At 37.9% G+C, this 15,686-nt stretch overlaps 1 protein-coding gene across 3 annotated transcripts in view; it reads right to left on the bottom strand.

Annotated features, from left to right (window-relative positions):
• Nucleotides 1-15,670, bottom strand: part of Mmut (methylmalonyl-CoA mutase) — a 29,667-nt gene extending 13,997 nt beyond the window's left edge. The window contains exons 1-6 of one of the 3 annotated variants that reach the window (XM_027387473.2): nucleotides 15,520-15,670; nucleotides 11,506-11,924; nucleotides 10,094-10,461; nucleotides 6,840-6,997; nucleotides 3,793-3,964; nucleotides 1,059-1,307 (exon numbers count right to left, since the gene is read on the bottom strand). In XM_027387473.2, coding sequence (XP_027243274.1) covers nucleotides 1,059-1,307; nucleotides 3,793-3,964; nucleotides 6,840-6,997; nucleotides 10,094-10,461; nucleotides 11,506-11,884 — 1,326 coding nt within the window. In that variant the 5' untranslated portion in view covers nucleotides 11,885-11,924; nucleotides 15,520-15,670. Of the gene's footprint in view, nucleotides 1-1,058; nucleotides 1,308-3,792; nucleotides 3,965-6,839; nucleotides 6,998-10,093; nucleotides 10,462-11,505; nucleotides 11,925-15,159; nucleotides 15,484-15,519 lie in introns of those variants that run through there. The other 2 variants (XM_027387475.2, XM_027387476.2) reach the window with 2 other exon arrangements.
• Between the last annotated feature and the right edge of the window lie 16 nt (nucleotides 15,671-15,686).

The following is a 15,686-nucleotide window of genomic DNA, read 5'->3' as shown; positions in this document are numbered from 1 at the left end:
GAGTGCAAAGTTCCATCTCCATCTTAGGAGCTACTGGCAACTGGTTTATACAACGAGAGGGAGAGACCTTTACCTGTAGGAAGTAGGGTTCTGACAGTAGATGGACTCGAATCCATGCAGAGAGGCAGCACAAAGGGACTGAGGGTGTATTTCTCTTTTTTTTTTTTTTTAAGAGACAGCACATGAAGTTAGGAGGGAAAAGTGGATGAGGGAAGAATTCGAGTAGAAGCTGCGGGTGGTTTTGATCCAAACACATTACATGTATGTATGACTATTAAATAATTTTTAAAAAAAAGAAGTGCTGCAAAATAATAGGCATGAGTTCCAGATTTTATATTCCATAGAGGTCAGGAGACCTACAGGGAACCAGTTCAAAGCAAATAAGAACATGAGAATATGGTGGGAAGGGAGAAACTGAGATACCATTATATTGGTAGGAAGGGGAAAGGAAGAAGTGGTATTTAGCTGAAATACTAAAGAGCAGAAAAGCAGAAGACAGTGTCTAAAGCATTGTGTCTAACTCCTAAAGCCAACAAAATCAGAAGAAACAGTACATGAATGTATGATGTAAAATACACAGACAAAAAGAAAAACTGTAGCTTACTCCAGTTAACAGAAACAATAAGAACTGAAACACAATAGAGTACTACCTCCCCCTTACCCTGGTGTGTATGTGTCTATGTATATTTGCATTGTGTCTCTGTGTCTGTGTACATCTGTGTATCTGCTTGTCAATATCTATGCTTGTGTATATGTGTCCATCTGTGTATGTTTCTATATGTCTGTGTGTGTCTGCCTGTTTCTATGTGTGTTTGTCTGTGTCTGCGCATCTATGTAAGCATATGCACTTTTAATAGTAGCTATCTTTTAATACTGTATAAAGTATAATCATAGAAACAAAAATATACTTTAAAAATATTTTAGCACTGAAAACTATAAAGTCAAAGATAGATTTTGCTTTTCTCACATACATTTTATAATTTTAGTCTAAATCTAAAACTGATTATTTATAGGTCAAGAAATATATAAAGAGCGAAGTTGAAGGAGAAGAAACTGACCTTCAGAGCAGCTTCATAAACATCATTTGTGAGGGATTCCATCATGTATGATCCTCCCCAAGGATCAGCCACTTTGGGGATGCCAGATTCTTCCTGAATGATGATTTGTGTGTTTCGGGCAATTCGAGCACTTTTCACAGTAGGCAAGCCCAGAGCTTCATCAAAAGAATTTGTATGCAAAGACTGTGTCCCTCCAAACACAGCTGCCATGGCTTCGATCGCAGTGCGGACAATGTTATTGTAGGGATCCTAAAACATTTGACCAAAAATAAAAACAAAACAAGAAAAAGTTCACAGTCATCAGCGCTGTAAGAGACATTCTAATTAAGCAACAACTATATAACTTATACCATCCCCAAACCAAGCAGTTTGGAGATGCACTGAACATCAGATGTCAGAGTACCAAATAAACTCATGTAAATTAGGGAGCAAGCTAGAAATGAATTAAGAGCCAAGGTATGTAGTTCAGGTTTAGCATGAAAACATTGTCTTATATATTCCTCTAAAATATCAAACAATTTTACATTGTTTAAATACTGTTCCATAAGCATATCATGAAGTATAATTTTTCTTAGATTACAGGAATCTTTTTTCCTAACTTACAATCTTCTAATTATTTTGCATACCTCAGAGTATCTCCTGCAATGGATATGTACAGAAGTAGGCACTTAATAAATCACTAATTAAACTAAGTAAGTGTAAATTCTTACATAAGAAATATTCCTAACAGTGATGTTGACTAGTCTATAGATTTCAGTTTTAATTGTAGAAATCAGCATATTAAAATAGGATTATAAAAGTTCCTTCCAAGCTCAGAATCTCTCCTTCTACAGTCATAAAGGACATGTTGGTTGTTAATCCACACTAACAGTAGAAAAGACATGTAACTTAAAATCACAGTAAGTGAACATATAAAATGAATGGATAAAGAAGCAAAATATCGCAACACAATTTCAATGGAATCAAATTATACTACCCAAATGATAATAGCCTTTAAAGGCCTACCTGTGCCATTTCTTACTTAAGACACAACTTTTATTTGAGTATGTGTGTGTGTGTTAAGATAAAATCATATTTTAAATAGTTTTATGCTATAATGTATCTCTTTAAAATTATTTCCAAGTATTAATTATAACATGATTTTTATTTCTTCAGCAGCAAATAATTTTTCACTGTGTTAGCACAATAAATAATCCCAAGAACTGATAAATGAGATTTCCTGAAATTCAAGAGCTTCTGTGTAACAGCCAGAAGGGTAAAGAGACTGGCTACAGATGGGCAAAAAACAAATCTGCCACTATACACCGAGAGAGAGATTAAACCTAAGAACTGTAAAAATTAAGTCCCCAAACCCAAACAACCAAATCCCTAAATAAGTTAACGAATGGAAAAAAAATAAAGAGGCTATGGGCTAGAGAAAAAAAAAAAAAACTCAAAAGAATGAATACAAATAGCAGGTAAACATGAGGTATTTATAGTCATTGAGGGACTGTTTATTAAAACTGCTTTAAGATTCCATTTCACCCAAGTCTGACCGATCCTCAACATGAACAGAAATGACTCAAGGTGTGTGTGTGGCAGCACACGCTGTAATCCCAGCATTCAGGAGGCAGAGGCCGACCTGGTGTGCATATTGAGTTCCAGACTAGCCAGGACTAAGCAGTGAGACACTGAATCAGAAGAGAAAAAAATTTAAAAGATAGAAAGAAAAAAAGAAACAAGAGGTCACAAGAAAAGGAAGCAAACAGTAACAAATATTAGTAAAGAAATAGAGGAGCCCAATTCAGTGCCGGTGAACGTGTGAACTGTTGTGTAGCCTCCATAGACTTCAGCGTGCACGTTCCTAAGGGTCCTGAAAGGAGCACTACTGTAGGTTCCAGCTATAGCACTCCTGAGAGCACACCCAGGGGGCTCTAAATCAATATACCACGAGATAATTGTGCATCCATGTTTATGAATTCTCTAGTCACAATAGTGAGGGAATGAAATCAGTCTAGGTCTCTATCAACAGATGAAAACAGAATGTGATACATAAATACAATAGAATTATGAAGCCATAAAAAAATGAAATCATGAGTTGCAGGAAAGTGGGTGTACCTGGAAATCATATGTTCAGCAAAGTAAGCCAGATTCAGGACAAATACCGTGTATTTTCCCCATATCCACAGAACCTAGATTTAAAGTTAAATATGCATGTGTATATCTACAAGTGTGTTTGTAGGCCACAAAACTAAAGAGAGTCATGTACAAAAGGTAACAGAAAGGATACATGGGATAAAAACAGGAAAATGTGATTAAAAAAAAAAAAAAGTCAAACAGGGGACTGCCTAGGAAAAGAAAAAGAAAGGGAAGCAGTGGGGAAAGGGAGTGGTTAGTGGGAGGGGAATGAAGAGAACAAAGCATAATGCCATATGTGCATGAGATGACGCAATGAAACAGACCCATAACTTTGTAGGCTAACCTGAAATACTAAGATGTAAGAGAACTATGCACAAGCCAAGAGAGGAATGATTTTACAGTTAACCACTAGAGAGAGCTAACTCTATTCCGTATGTGTAAACTCAAACGCTAAGTGTGCATTATGCTTCAGGACTATTCAGGACTTTCAGATACTAGCAAATGGGCTGTACCTGTTGCCTAGAAGAAATATGTTCGTTTCCGTATTCAAGATCTCTAATTTCAGACAGACACAAACCTGCTCAGTCAAGATCTCTATTTTCAGACAGACACAAACCTGCTCAGTCAGTGACCACCCTGACGTCTGGCAATGTGCTCGCAGAAGAAGAGATTTGGAGTTTTTAGGCTGGAACATTTTTTCTATTAAGTGAGCCCAAAGTCTTCTCCCAGCTCGCATCTTCGCTATTTCCATGTAGAAGTTCATCCCAATTCCCCAAAAGAAAGACAACCTAAGATAATTAAAGTCCAGAACTAAATGAAACATATATACAAGAAAATAAAACTAATTGCATCACACACTAGAAAAACCCATGTTCAGAACTGAATGTCAACAATTAATTTGAATTAAAAGCAAAGCACAGGTATCAAGTAACTATGAGTCTAACATAAAAATGGCTGTGAATATTTGCTTCTGGGGAAGAATTATTCCCTTTCCATGTGATTTTCTTTATGAAAGACTTTCCTCTTGTGTGCTAAGTAAGACAGATTCATGGGCAAGGGATGTGGCTTAGTGGTAGAGCATTTACACAAAACACACTAGAGTCTGTGTTCCAACGTCAGTAGCACAGAATCAAACTCTTATCTCCCCAATGCTGGGACTGAACCTAGGGCCTTGCTAGGCAAATGCTTCTGACATTCAGCTATATGTCCAGCTCAAGATTCATTTCTTTTTTTTTTTTCCAAGACAGGGTTTCTCCATGTAGCTTTGTAGACTAGACTGGCCTCAAACTCACAAAGATCAGCCTGCCTCTGCCTCCTGAGTGCTGGATTAAAGGTGTGTGCCACCACCGCCCGACTTCAAGATCAATTTCTTTACAAAGAAAAAGAGCCCAGGAATACCAACTTTGTAACACAGGGGTTGTGATTGAAAGAACAGAGACACATGCTTGCTTTGTTTGTGTAGCATAGGGTTGCTTCTTCATGTGTTTTAAGAAAATGAAGGAGCATTCAGTTTAGTCACATTCTCCTTTAATTTGTCCTTAGCCTCACTATTCCCTTTTACATCATTCTGTAATGGATTTAATTGATTTGCATATTTAGATTACCTATTTGCCTCTAGTGGCCAGGTTGTAAAATCTCATATAAAACAAATGAGCTCGTTGGGCGTTGGTGGCGCACGCCTTTAATCCCAGGCTTGGGAGGCAAAAGCAGGCAGATCTATGTGAGTTTGAGGCCAGCCTGGTCTCCAAAGCGATTGCCAGGATAGGCTCCAAGCTACACAGAGAAACCCTGTCTTGAAAAAGAAAAAAAAAAAAAAAAAGCTCTAAGACACTAAAATTTAATAAGACTCTATGAAGAACTTCTCTTTGTTTCAATATAATTATCTAAATTTTATCCATTAGTTCAGGTAAAATAATTAACACATAACATGTAAAGTAACTATCTTATAAAGAGTACCATTTCTCTATCATAAGAACTTAGAATAAAAGAAACATTTACTTTTCATTTTAAAATGTTTTTAGTAGAATGGTGTCCATTTTCTATGTGTTCGTGTGTGTGCATGTGTGCACGTGCAAGCCAAAGGACAATTTGAAGTTTGTTTCTTGGGCATCATCTACCTTTTTCCCTTGTTTATTTTGAGGCAGGGGCTATCTCTGACAAAAAATGAGCTGAGATAGTGAACCTGGAAGCCACCTGCCTCTGACTCCTTGGCACTGGGGTTGCAGCATCTCTATAGCTTTGATGCATGGGTTATAGGAATTAAACTCCGATCCTCTGCAGGTAATTACCAACTGAGTCATTTTTCCCAGTCCTGTTCTACATTTTTGCAAACCTCTTTAATGTGCAGTTTAAACGAAGACAGCTAAAACCAATCTAATTCAAATAACACACCATTTAACTTTATATAAACTCTGGGGAAAATAAAAATGTAAAAGGAGAACAAAGTTTTAAAGTGCTCAGAACAGTGCAATCCTTGATGATCTACATAATCCCCAGGAGGCACTGGACCATGTAGCCACAATTCTGCCCCCTTTCCCCATTGTTGTCACTTAGGATAGTGTATATACCTAGTTAGGGATAGCTTCCTATTGTTTATGATTGGGATTGGAGGAGGTGTTCAGGCTTGGACACCTCTCTCAGATGACTTTAGAGTTTAGTTAACATAGATAGTTAGGATGTGACATAAGCAGATTGTTGTATCTTTTTAAATTTTACCTTTATGATTGTTAATTTTGGATACTTTAAACTGTTAAGTTTTAATTCTCTTTTAGACTAAAAGGGGAATTGTAGGGGAAGCCGTAGCCACGCCTACTTAGGGCCTGGCTACAGGTGTGCCTGACCACGCCCTCACAAGCTTGCGAGTTTGCTCTTTCGCTTTCACTTTGGTACTTGCCATACAGACTGCTGCCACACCAGCTGGCTAGGTCGCTCTGTAAGTAAGGCTTTTCCCTATTAAATACCCTTATATTTCTACCTGACTCCGTATTGGCAATTTCCCACTATAGACCACATTTTGGGAGCTGCTGTGATAACAAGCATACAGTATCTCAGAACAAAGAAGCTATCACTAGCCATGTTTTGAACATTTGAATTTCCAACACACAGGTGAGCCTCTCAGGGAAGGGCTCACCAAGGCCTTGCTGATCTGAATGAAGCCTGAGTTGATCTCTGACCAATTTAAATATTCCATAAATGTTGTTTCAAATGTTTCCATATTTTCTATACAACTTTATTAACAATTCATTTTGAGGCAATATAGTTTATAGTATTGTCTATTCCCAAACACTTATATACATGTTATAGGGAAAAAAAGAATAGGTGATTTCCATATTTTCAAATGGAAAGAAATAATGTAACCTTGATCTCATATTTATATTTTAGTATAACCTCCATGCATGTGTTAGCTGTGCTCTGTCAATCACTACAAAGATGGTGTTCTTCCAATTTACAGAAAAGTATGGTCAAATTAAATTCTGTTTTTTTGCTATTGAAAATATTGGCTTATTTTCTCTTTCTCACTTGGAAGGATATAAGATAATCTAAGTCTATCATGGCATTTATCCCTACCACTTTATTTGATCAGTATATTTTGCTGTACAGGTAGAAAATGGTTCTTTGAATGCTGTTGATGTAGAAAAGAAACCTAAGATGTTAGTTACTGACCTTGGTGCAAATTCATCAATTGTGAGTCCAGCCTGGAGTCCAGTTCTGCAGTATTCTAACCCATCTGCGATGGTATAGGCCAGCTCTAGAATGGCATCAGCTCCTGCTTCCTGCATATGGTACCCACTAATCGAAATGGAATTAAATTTTGGCATGTGCTATATAAAATAATAAAATATAATAATGAATAAACTATGAAAAGGTTCTATTAAACTTATGTTATAAAAGCAAGTGTTATCTATAAATGATGTTCAATTTCAGATTACTTGGTAGTTTATAATCTTAACTGAAATAAACTAGTATTTGTTAGATCAAATTCCCTCTCAAATTTAGAGTGATTGACATATGGAACATCTTTAAGATATTGTTTGTTTTTCTACTAGAAAATAGTAGCACCAGTTATCCTTTGAGCAAGCTAAGACTTCACAAAGACCTTATGATCTGCCTGATATGTTAGTAAATTTTATATTACTTACTTACACTATTTTCTTATTTGAATGAATGTATCCAATATGAACAAGTACACAGTAAACAAAACTGATTTGATCCTTAGTGTTATGTTTTGTAGCAAAACAGGATAAAAGGCATAGCTTAAAAATATCAAAGCCTGGAGCTGGAGAAATGGCTCAGTGGTTAGGAGCACTGGCTATTCTTCCAGAGGACCTGGGTCCACATGGCAGCTCACACGTGTGTGTAGCTGCAGTCCCAGGGGATACAGCACCTTTATATAGCCATGCAGGCAAAACAACAATGCATATGAAATAAAAATAAATCACTTTTAAAAGGTTGGCTTTACCCTTTTAAAAAAAAATCAAAGGTTTTAGTTGGATTCATTGTGATAGTTAATGCTAAGAATATTCCAGGCTCTTTCTACTGTGACCACTAAGAATATCACATACCATTATTTCCCCACATTTTATGTTAGTTCAAGTACCTTACTGAATATATCCTACAGAATCAAAGAGTTGTCATACTACTTAAGTCAAGTAAACATAATATGTTTCATGAAAACATGGGCTTTGATGTTAAAGGGCTCAAGTTTTCACCATAACATTTAACCACTGGTAAATTTCTCAACTTTGCTATTCTTTGGTTTCCTACAAAACAGAGGTAATAATTGTGTCATTCTTGTGGAATTGTTTTAAGATTAAATGATTTATCTAAATCACTTAGTATTACTCCAGCAGATATTAAGCACTCAAAAAAGCTAGTTGCATTGTTCAGCTATGTTATAAATTAAATATACCATTTACATATATCATACTTATATACATTCATATAATATACAAATATAGTTGTGACTTTACATTCTCAAGTACTCTATGTAGCCCAAAGTTCTTTGAGAATTCTCTGTAACAAAATCAAAAAGGGGATAGAATCACATGAAATTGGGAAAAATAACTGCGTTTTTGGAGTTTCCAAACAAAATCGAGGAAACAGAGGCTTTGCTGTGCAGAGGAGTGTGATAGACTTCTAAATAACAGAAATGTAAGCATAACAGAAAACTATTCAACCTTTAAAAGGAAGTTTCTGCTATGGCATAAAACTGGACAGCCCTGGGGATACTATAGTGAATGGAATGAGACTATCAAAAGAAAAAAAGAAAGAAAAAAAATACTGAATGATCCTACCCATGTGAACAATCTGCAGTATTCAAATCTGCAAAGGCTTATAACAATACAACCGTGGTGTCCTACAGAGGAAGGGAGGGGACAATGGGGTTTTCTGTGGAATAGACAGTTTCAGGTCTGCAAAATTAAGTCTAAAGGTAGATGTTGGTAGTGGTTGCACAACAGTGAAAATAAACTTAATGCCACTGTATACTTACAAATGGTTAACACAGTAATATGACAATACATATATTTTCTCATAATTAAGAATTCTTTTAAAAATACAAAGTTTACAGTTTACATGGAATTTCAAAAAAGCATCATTTGATCAGAATCTGGAACTGGCATGCTGTCACTTACAGGAAGGATTATGTAAAGACAATTCGGAACTTCTAGATAACATTAAGATCATTTACAAGGTGATGTACACAAGTATATAGATGCAGAGGATGCTACCATCCACTCCAGCAACCAGTCTTCACCTTCCTCCTCTGACAGCAAGTCCTAAGCTTAGAGTTCCACAGTACAAGCCCTACTCTCTGGTCTTCTCTTACTATTGTGTCCACAGAGATACAGGAGAACTTTGCTAGTCCTCTGGAAGATTCCTCTCCCTCTCCTGAATCTGGCCATCCTGCCTTATTTCCTTCCTTACCCATAGCAGTCAATATACCTAACAACAAAAGAAAAGCAAGATGAAAGGAACCTGGAGTCCTGACTACTGTGGAGATTGCTCTGCAGAGACAAACCCCTCACAGCCCACCTTCTAACTTCCTTAAGCCAAACAGAGCGGGCTCCTACTAACTTTTACTCTTTATGTGCTTGCTACAGGACGCTATGCAGAATATTTACACATGTCTTAGACATTTCAAAGTGTGTTACAAATACACAGTTATACATAATGCAATTATACGTATACAAACCTATGCGGTACAATTCAATTGGCAGATGCAAAACATGACAATACTTTAAAAAACACAAAGGCTGAGCATCAAGAATGCAGAAAATGCCTTCAGGATTTCTGATATAAGTAGATGCAGAGGGTGAAGAGGTTAAAAAAAAAAGGTTTGATGCAGAAGACATGTTCTCTTTGGCATTATGGTATTTTAAAGGATGGGAGGAGAAAAGCACTGCAAACAGGAAGTGAACATCAGGGAAAACATCTACTGCTCAAAGGAATGTAGAGGAAATGCTGCTTCCGTAGCAGTGCCCTGCGAGCCTCTTCTCTCACTAATCTGGCTGGGGAAGGCATGCATAACTCAGGGGCGAATTGTCATGGAGGTGGCAGACATATAAACAGTCTGTTCCAACCTAATTTGTAACAGAAATAAGCCCATGTGTCTTGTTGATACCAGTATGTAACTTGACTTCCTCTGAACTCTGAGCAGAACCAAGGAAGTGAGAGTTCCTTGACACTGACAATTTATCAGACAACTAAGTATCAACGAAAGAACAGTGAGTGGAACAGTGGAATATTGCCTAGGTTATGACCATAAAATTACCACATGAAAACAAAAACACTAAAAGATAACAAGACAGGCTGACAACATAACTTACTCAGACTCAGTTATGAAATTCAAGGTAACTTGTAGCACTTTATGAAAATTCCAACAAACGACTACAGCAAACTACAGAAAGAAAGCATACCTGTGCTGTGTACTGGAAAATGTCAGCGATAATTTTCATGGATGGTTCTGGTGGGAAAATGTAAGTATTTCTGACCATAAATTCTTTTAGGATATCGTTCTGAATTGTGCCCGTGAGCTTCTCTTTGGGCACACCTTGCTCTTCCCCAGTTACTATAAATGTTGCCAGGATTGGGATAACTGCTCCATTCATGGTCATGGAAACAGACATTTTTTCTAAAGGGATGCCATCAAATAGGATTTTGGTGTCTTCTACAGTGTCAATAGCAACTCCAGCCATTCCCACATCTCCACGAACTCGAGGGTTGTCCGAATCGTAACCACGATGTGTTGCCAGGTCAAAGGCAACGGACAATCCCTGCTGACCAGCTAAGTACATAAGGAGGAAGAAAAAACAGGGGGAGGGGGTAAGTTAGAGTCTCATAGTGAAGTAACTAGAAGCAAATGTACCTCATGCCCGTGACAATCATGGAAACAAATGCTTGGCTTCCTAAGAGTCAGCTGTTTCCAGGACACTAAGACACACAAACTGAGCTGCTAGTTCTATTAGAAATAACAGAAGCAACAGTGTATCACTTACCTCACACCTGCACAAGGATCTGTTGCTTAATCTCATACATCAAATAATTTTTGTGGTTATCTATATTGTTTTATTCAGATGTTTTCAAAATCCATGAAAATCTCTAGCTGATCACATATACTTAATACAACTTAGCATATATATGATTTTTAATTTTTTTTGTTCTTTACCATAGTCATAGCATAATGTCATTGTCATTCAAATACTGCTGACATAGAATTTTAGATTTTATTCTCATAACCCCCTAAAAATGTTAAAGGAGCTAGGAATGAAATCCAAGGCCACACTGGGCAAGTGCACTACCACTCAGCTAAATATGCAGTCCCCATGAAACTTGTCAGATAACTAAACACATTAAATATAACTCCAACCCCTCCCTAAGCAACATAAACCTAGAAATTCTAAAGTTAAGCATTCAAACAGTAAAATTTTATCATACAATAGAAAGGAAATCAGACATAATTTTTAATGACACAGCTTTCACTGTATATATGGTTAGCACCTTATTTCCTACTAAATGTTTGGCATCATTTAAGCTCTTCCCCCCAGTTATCTCAACAAAACTAAAAGCTTTCCAAACATAAACCCCATTTCTCTTTCCTTCATGCAATTCCATCTCATTTCTTTCCTACTGTGTGGGTAGAAGTGTGGTTTATCTCCCAGAATTTTACACTTTTTTCTTTGCCTCATGTCTTTTTGACCACAGAAGTTGAAAAGCATGCATTTGTTTCACAGTAAATTTAAGCACAAAATGAATATCATATTTACAGAAATGAATCAATGTCTCATGTCATCATGTCTCATAATCATCATGTCTCACATTGAAATCTTACCCTTAATATTGTCCTTATAGAATTTATTGCTTTCTTCTACAGTACTAAAGCCTGCATACTGACGGATGGTCCAGGGTCTATAGGTATACATGGTGGGATACGGTCCACGTGTGAAGGGCTTCACTCCTGGAAGTTCTTCAGGTAAGTCCATAGTATCTGCCCTGGAATACAAGGGCTTTATAGAGATCCCTTCTGGGGTGCGCCATATTAGGTCCTCTGGGTTTTTGCCTTTCAGCTGCTTTTTGGCCAGTACAGCCCATTCTGGGTGAAGGGGTTGCTGCTGATGTAGGAGCCGTTTCCATCTGGAGGCTGATGTATCTTTTAGCTGCTTCAGGTAATGGGGTGATAACAAAAAAAGCTGATTCTTAGCTCTCAACATGGTGAAGCATGGATCCTCCCAAAAGGAAATGAGAACTGACCTAGAAAATTTTAGGAAAACAATAAACGTACAGTTAGAAGTGTGAAGGAAATGGGGAGCTTTCAATGAGTAGGGAAAAAGAAACGATGGAATATTGGTCCTGTTTCATCTTTCTTTGTTTTTCTGGTTTGTACCTGACATTACAGAAACACTTACCCTTGTTATTCATAATTACTATTGTTCTAGATATAGTCTCCTTACTCCACAGCCTCTTAGCTGGTCTTAGTGACCAGTCTTAACCCCCTACAACCTATTCAACACTAATAAAATGCATATCTGACTATATTATACACCCCACAAAATTTTTCAAAGGTTACAACATGTGGTAGATGTACCATAGTATTTCAATTAATTTTCATTCAAAGCCCATTTACAGATCTTTCAGTTTATGGTAGACATTACATTGATGTGTAGAGAAAAATGCAGTAAATAGGACTAGCAGGAATCCAAGGCGCCCATGACCTGGTCTCCCTGTATCTATCAAACTTATTTCTGTCTTTGTCATCTATACATTTTATATACTAGAAGTACTAGGATATTCATAGTTCACTGCATATGACAAATATTTACCCACAGAGAAAAGCAGCAAACTGCTTCAATTACTTGATACTTAGGTGTTACACAGTCTGGTCTCAACCTATAAAGCCCACAGTTTTCAAAAGAAAATCAATTGTAAATTTCATTAATATAGTTGTCTCACCAGGTACTTTACACTAACTGGGCAAAGTGAATTTAAAATTCTAGTTTTCAGGTTGGAGAGTTGGCTCAGTGGTTAAGCTCATTTCTTGCTGTTGCAAAGGATTCTTGGGTTCGATTCCCAGCACACACATGGACGCTCACCACCTCCTTGGGCAGGAAGCACAAATGGGTGCAAAGATGTACATGCAGGCAAAACACTCATATACATAAAATAGTAAATCTAAAATTAATTGTTAGAAAGTCTATTTTTCACATTAACTTCTGATCTATCGAGTTAGTAAAACCTTGAAGACTGTCAAACAGTTATTATTATGGATCATGAAAAAGAAACATAAAACCACTGATGGAGGGGCTGGAGAGATGGCTCAGAGATTAAGAGCACTGGCTGCTCTTCCAGAGGACCTGAGTTCAATTCCCAGCAACCACATGGTGGCTCACAACCATCTATAAGGAGATCTGGTGTGCAAGCATGCATGCAGATTATATTAAAATCTTTAAAAAAACTGATGGAAATATTAAGTCTTTTAACTACTTTACAATGTAAATTTCCAATATATAAAAAGTCTAAAAAATGTTACCCTCTTAAACTGAGTAACATCCATCCTGGGATAACTTTTATAATGAAAGATAAAACAGACATTCTCTGCTGTTTTATTTCCACTAGAGATACATGAACATTACAAACATCTAAAATTAGAATAAGTGCATTACAACATATACAAATGATAGAATTTAATGGAACTATTAAAATAAGCTTAGAAAATAGGAAAAGGAAATGTTTCACATCAGAATTTACAGGAGTATTCATTTATGATAGTACAGAAAAAAAAAAAGGAAGCCTTTAGGATGACTGTTATGTTCTGGACATGAATTATATTAATGTATTGTGTTTGTGGAGATTAGTACTCTATCCAATTAACATTGTGTGTGCTTTCTCTAGGTATTTTGACATCAAGTTAAAAGTTAAAATTATGTTGAGTACAACATAATTGCTATTAAAAGAAACAGGTTCAAATTAGTAGGTGAAAGAATCATAACATATCCCTGTAAATACAATATACTCAACTAGATCTTTTTAAGTTAGCAGAACAGAATACAAACATAAATACAACAAAAACAACACTAATTTTCTAAAGCTTTTGTAATTTTTAATCTATTAAATCCAAGACAGCTGTGTCAACCATCTTTATTTCAAGCCACTTGGATTTCAGAAAGCCTAGAATGTGAGTGATGAAAATACTGAGCTTACATCTGCACTACTTCTGCAGTGATGTTGAACACTAAAAGGGATTTTAAAAATGTCTAAAACTACATCGAAGACAGGAAGCATACCCATGCCAAACAAAATTTTAATGAATCTTTCTTCGAACTGGACAAATGATAAAACAGGGTCCCACTCTAACAGGGACTTCATGAAAAGCCAAAGGACAAATTAATAAACGCTGGAAAAGCATTCAAGGTAACAGTACTAGACAGGCATAGTGACTTTAATGCAAGCACTGGGGAGGCAGAGGCAGTTGGATCTCTGTGAGTTCAAGACCAGTCTGGTCTACAAAGGGAGTTCCAGGCCGGTCAAAGCTATATAGTGAAACTCTGTCTCTAATAAATAAATACACATACATGTTTTCATGCATACACAAACACACAACCATACTGTTGTTGGTGAGAACGGGACTTCTAAATTTTCTTTGAAGACCATAAAAAGATTTCAAGCATTCAAAGAAGCAATATGTAAATGGGTTAAAGACGATTAGAATATGTTAAAGTGAAATAATGAAGGCCATCCTCACAACTCCAAATAATTTCATTCTCCAGATAAAAGTAACTTAGAAAAAGCCAGGGAACCTTTAAATCCAGCCCTGTCACACAGGCGCATCTCGAAGTTCAAGGCTAGCCTGGTCAACAGACTGGAGTTTCAGGATAACCCGGACTAAGTGGAAAAGCCCTGACTCCAAAAACCAAATTAAAAAAAAAAAAAAAAGTGGCTTAGAAACAAAAATAACTCTGAAGTGCAAGCATTATTGTTTATATGTGGCTCCACATTAATTCGTCATAAAAGCTAACGACTCACACTGTTCGATTTGCATAGGTGGTAGATAAACAGGGCATGAACCTTACTAGCATAAAGGAACTTCAGCCTAAAGCAGCGGTTTTCAACCTGCAGGCCGCGATCCCCCTGGCAAACCTCTATCTCCAAAAGTACTCACATTACGATTTACAAAAGTAGCAAGTTACAGTTATGAAGTAGCAACAATTTATGCTTGGAGGGCCACCACAACACGAGGAACTGTACTGCAGGGTCCCAGCCTTAGGAAGGTTGAGAACCACTGACCTAAAGGAAATCATTAAACACAAAGCTATGTTGGGAGGAAGGAAACCAGCAAGTGGTTTAAAAATCACAGGCATATGCCATGCTGTAAAAACCGAGAAGCTAGAAATGTTTACTTGGGTAGCAAATTAGACCCGACTTCCCCTTTTTCACCTCTTCCTTCTACCTCTTACTTATTTTTTGCCCCACCACGTCTAGCAGAAACGACCTACAAACAACTGCGCCTCCAAACAACTGCGCCTCCTGCCGGCGTGGACCCAGGGCACCTCTAACTACGAGTGACCCCTGCCTGGAGCGGGCGTGGGAGGCCGGGGAAGACAGCGACGTGGCCACGGCGCTGTGGAAAAGCACTTTGCAGCGATGACCTCCGAATTCCAGTGTCGTGGCGGAAAAGGAGAAGTCAGTCGGCGTGCACACCTAAACTTCAGGGGAAGGCGGGTGGCGCCCTGTCACAGCAGGACGGCCAGAAGGACGGGGAGGAGGACAGAGAGATGAGGCAGAAAGATGAACCCAGTCCCGGGAGAGACTCGCGAGCCTGACGTGCCTCAGGGCCTGCAGGCCTACTCACAGGCCACACAGCGGGAGGCCACCGGGCCGAGCCCCGATCCCGCGGCCGAGCCCCGATCCCGCAGCCGAACCCCGATCCCCGCGGGTTACTGGCGCCTGCAGCGGGAGCTGGCGACCTGTCCAATCAGGGGGCGTAGTCGCACCACCCTCCCACCAGCCAATCCCGTC

This window comes from Cricetulus griseus (genome assembly GCF_003668045.3).
Source record: "Cricetulus griseus strain 17A/GY chromosome 1 unlocalized genomic scaffold, alternate assembly CriGri-PICRH-1.0 chr1_1, whole genome shotgun sequence".
Lineage (NCBI taxonomy): Eukaryota > Metazoa > Chordata > Mammalia > Rodentia > Cricetidae > Cricetulus > Cricetulus griseus.
This window is presented reverse-complemented; position numbering and strand designations above follow the sequence as displayed.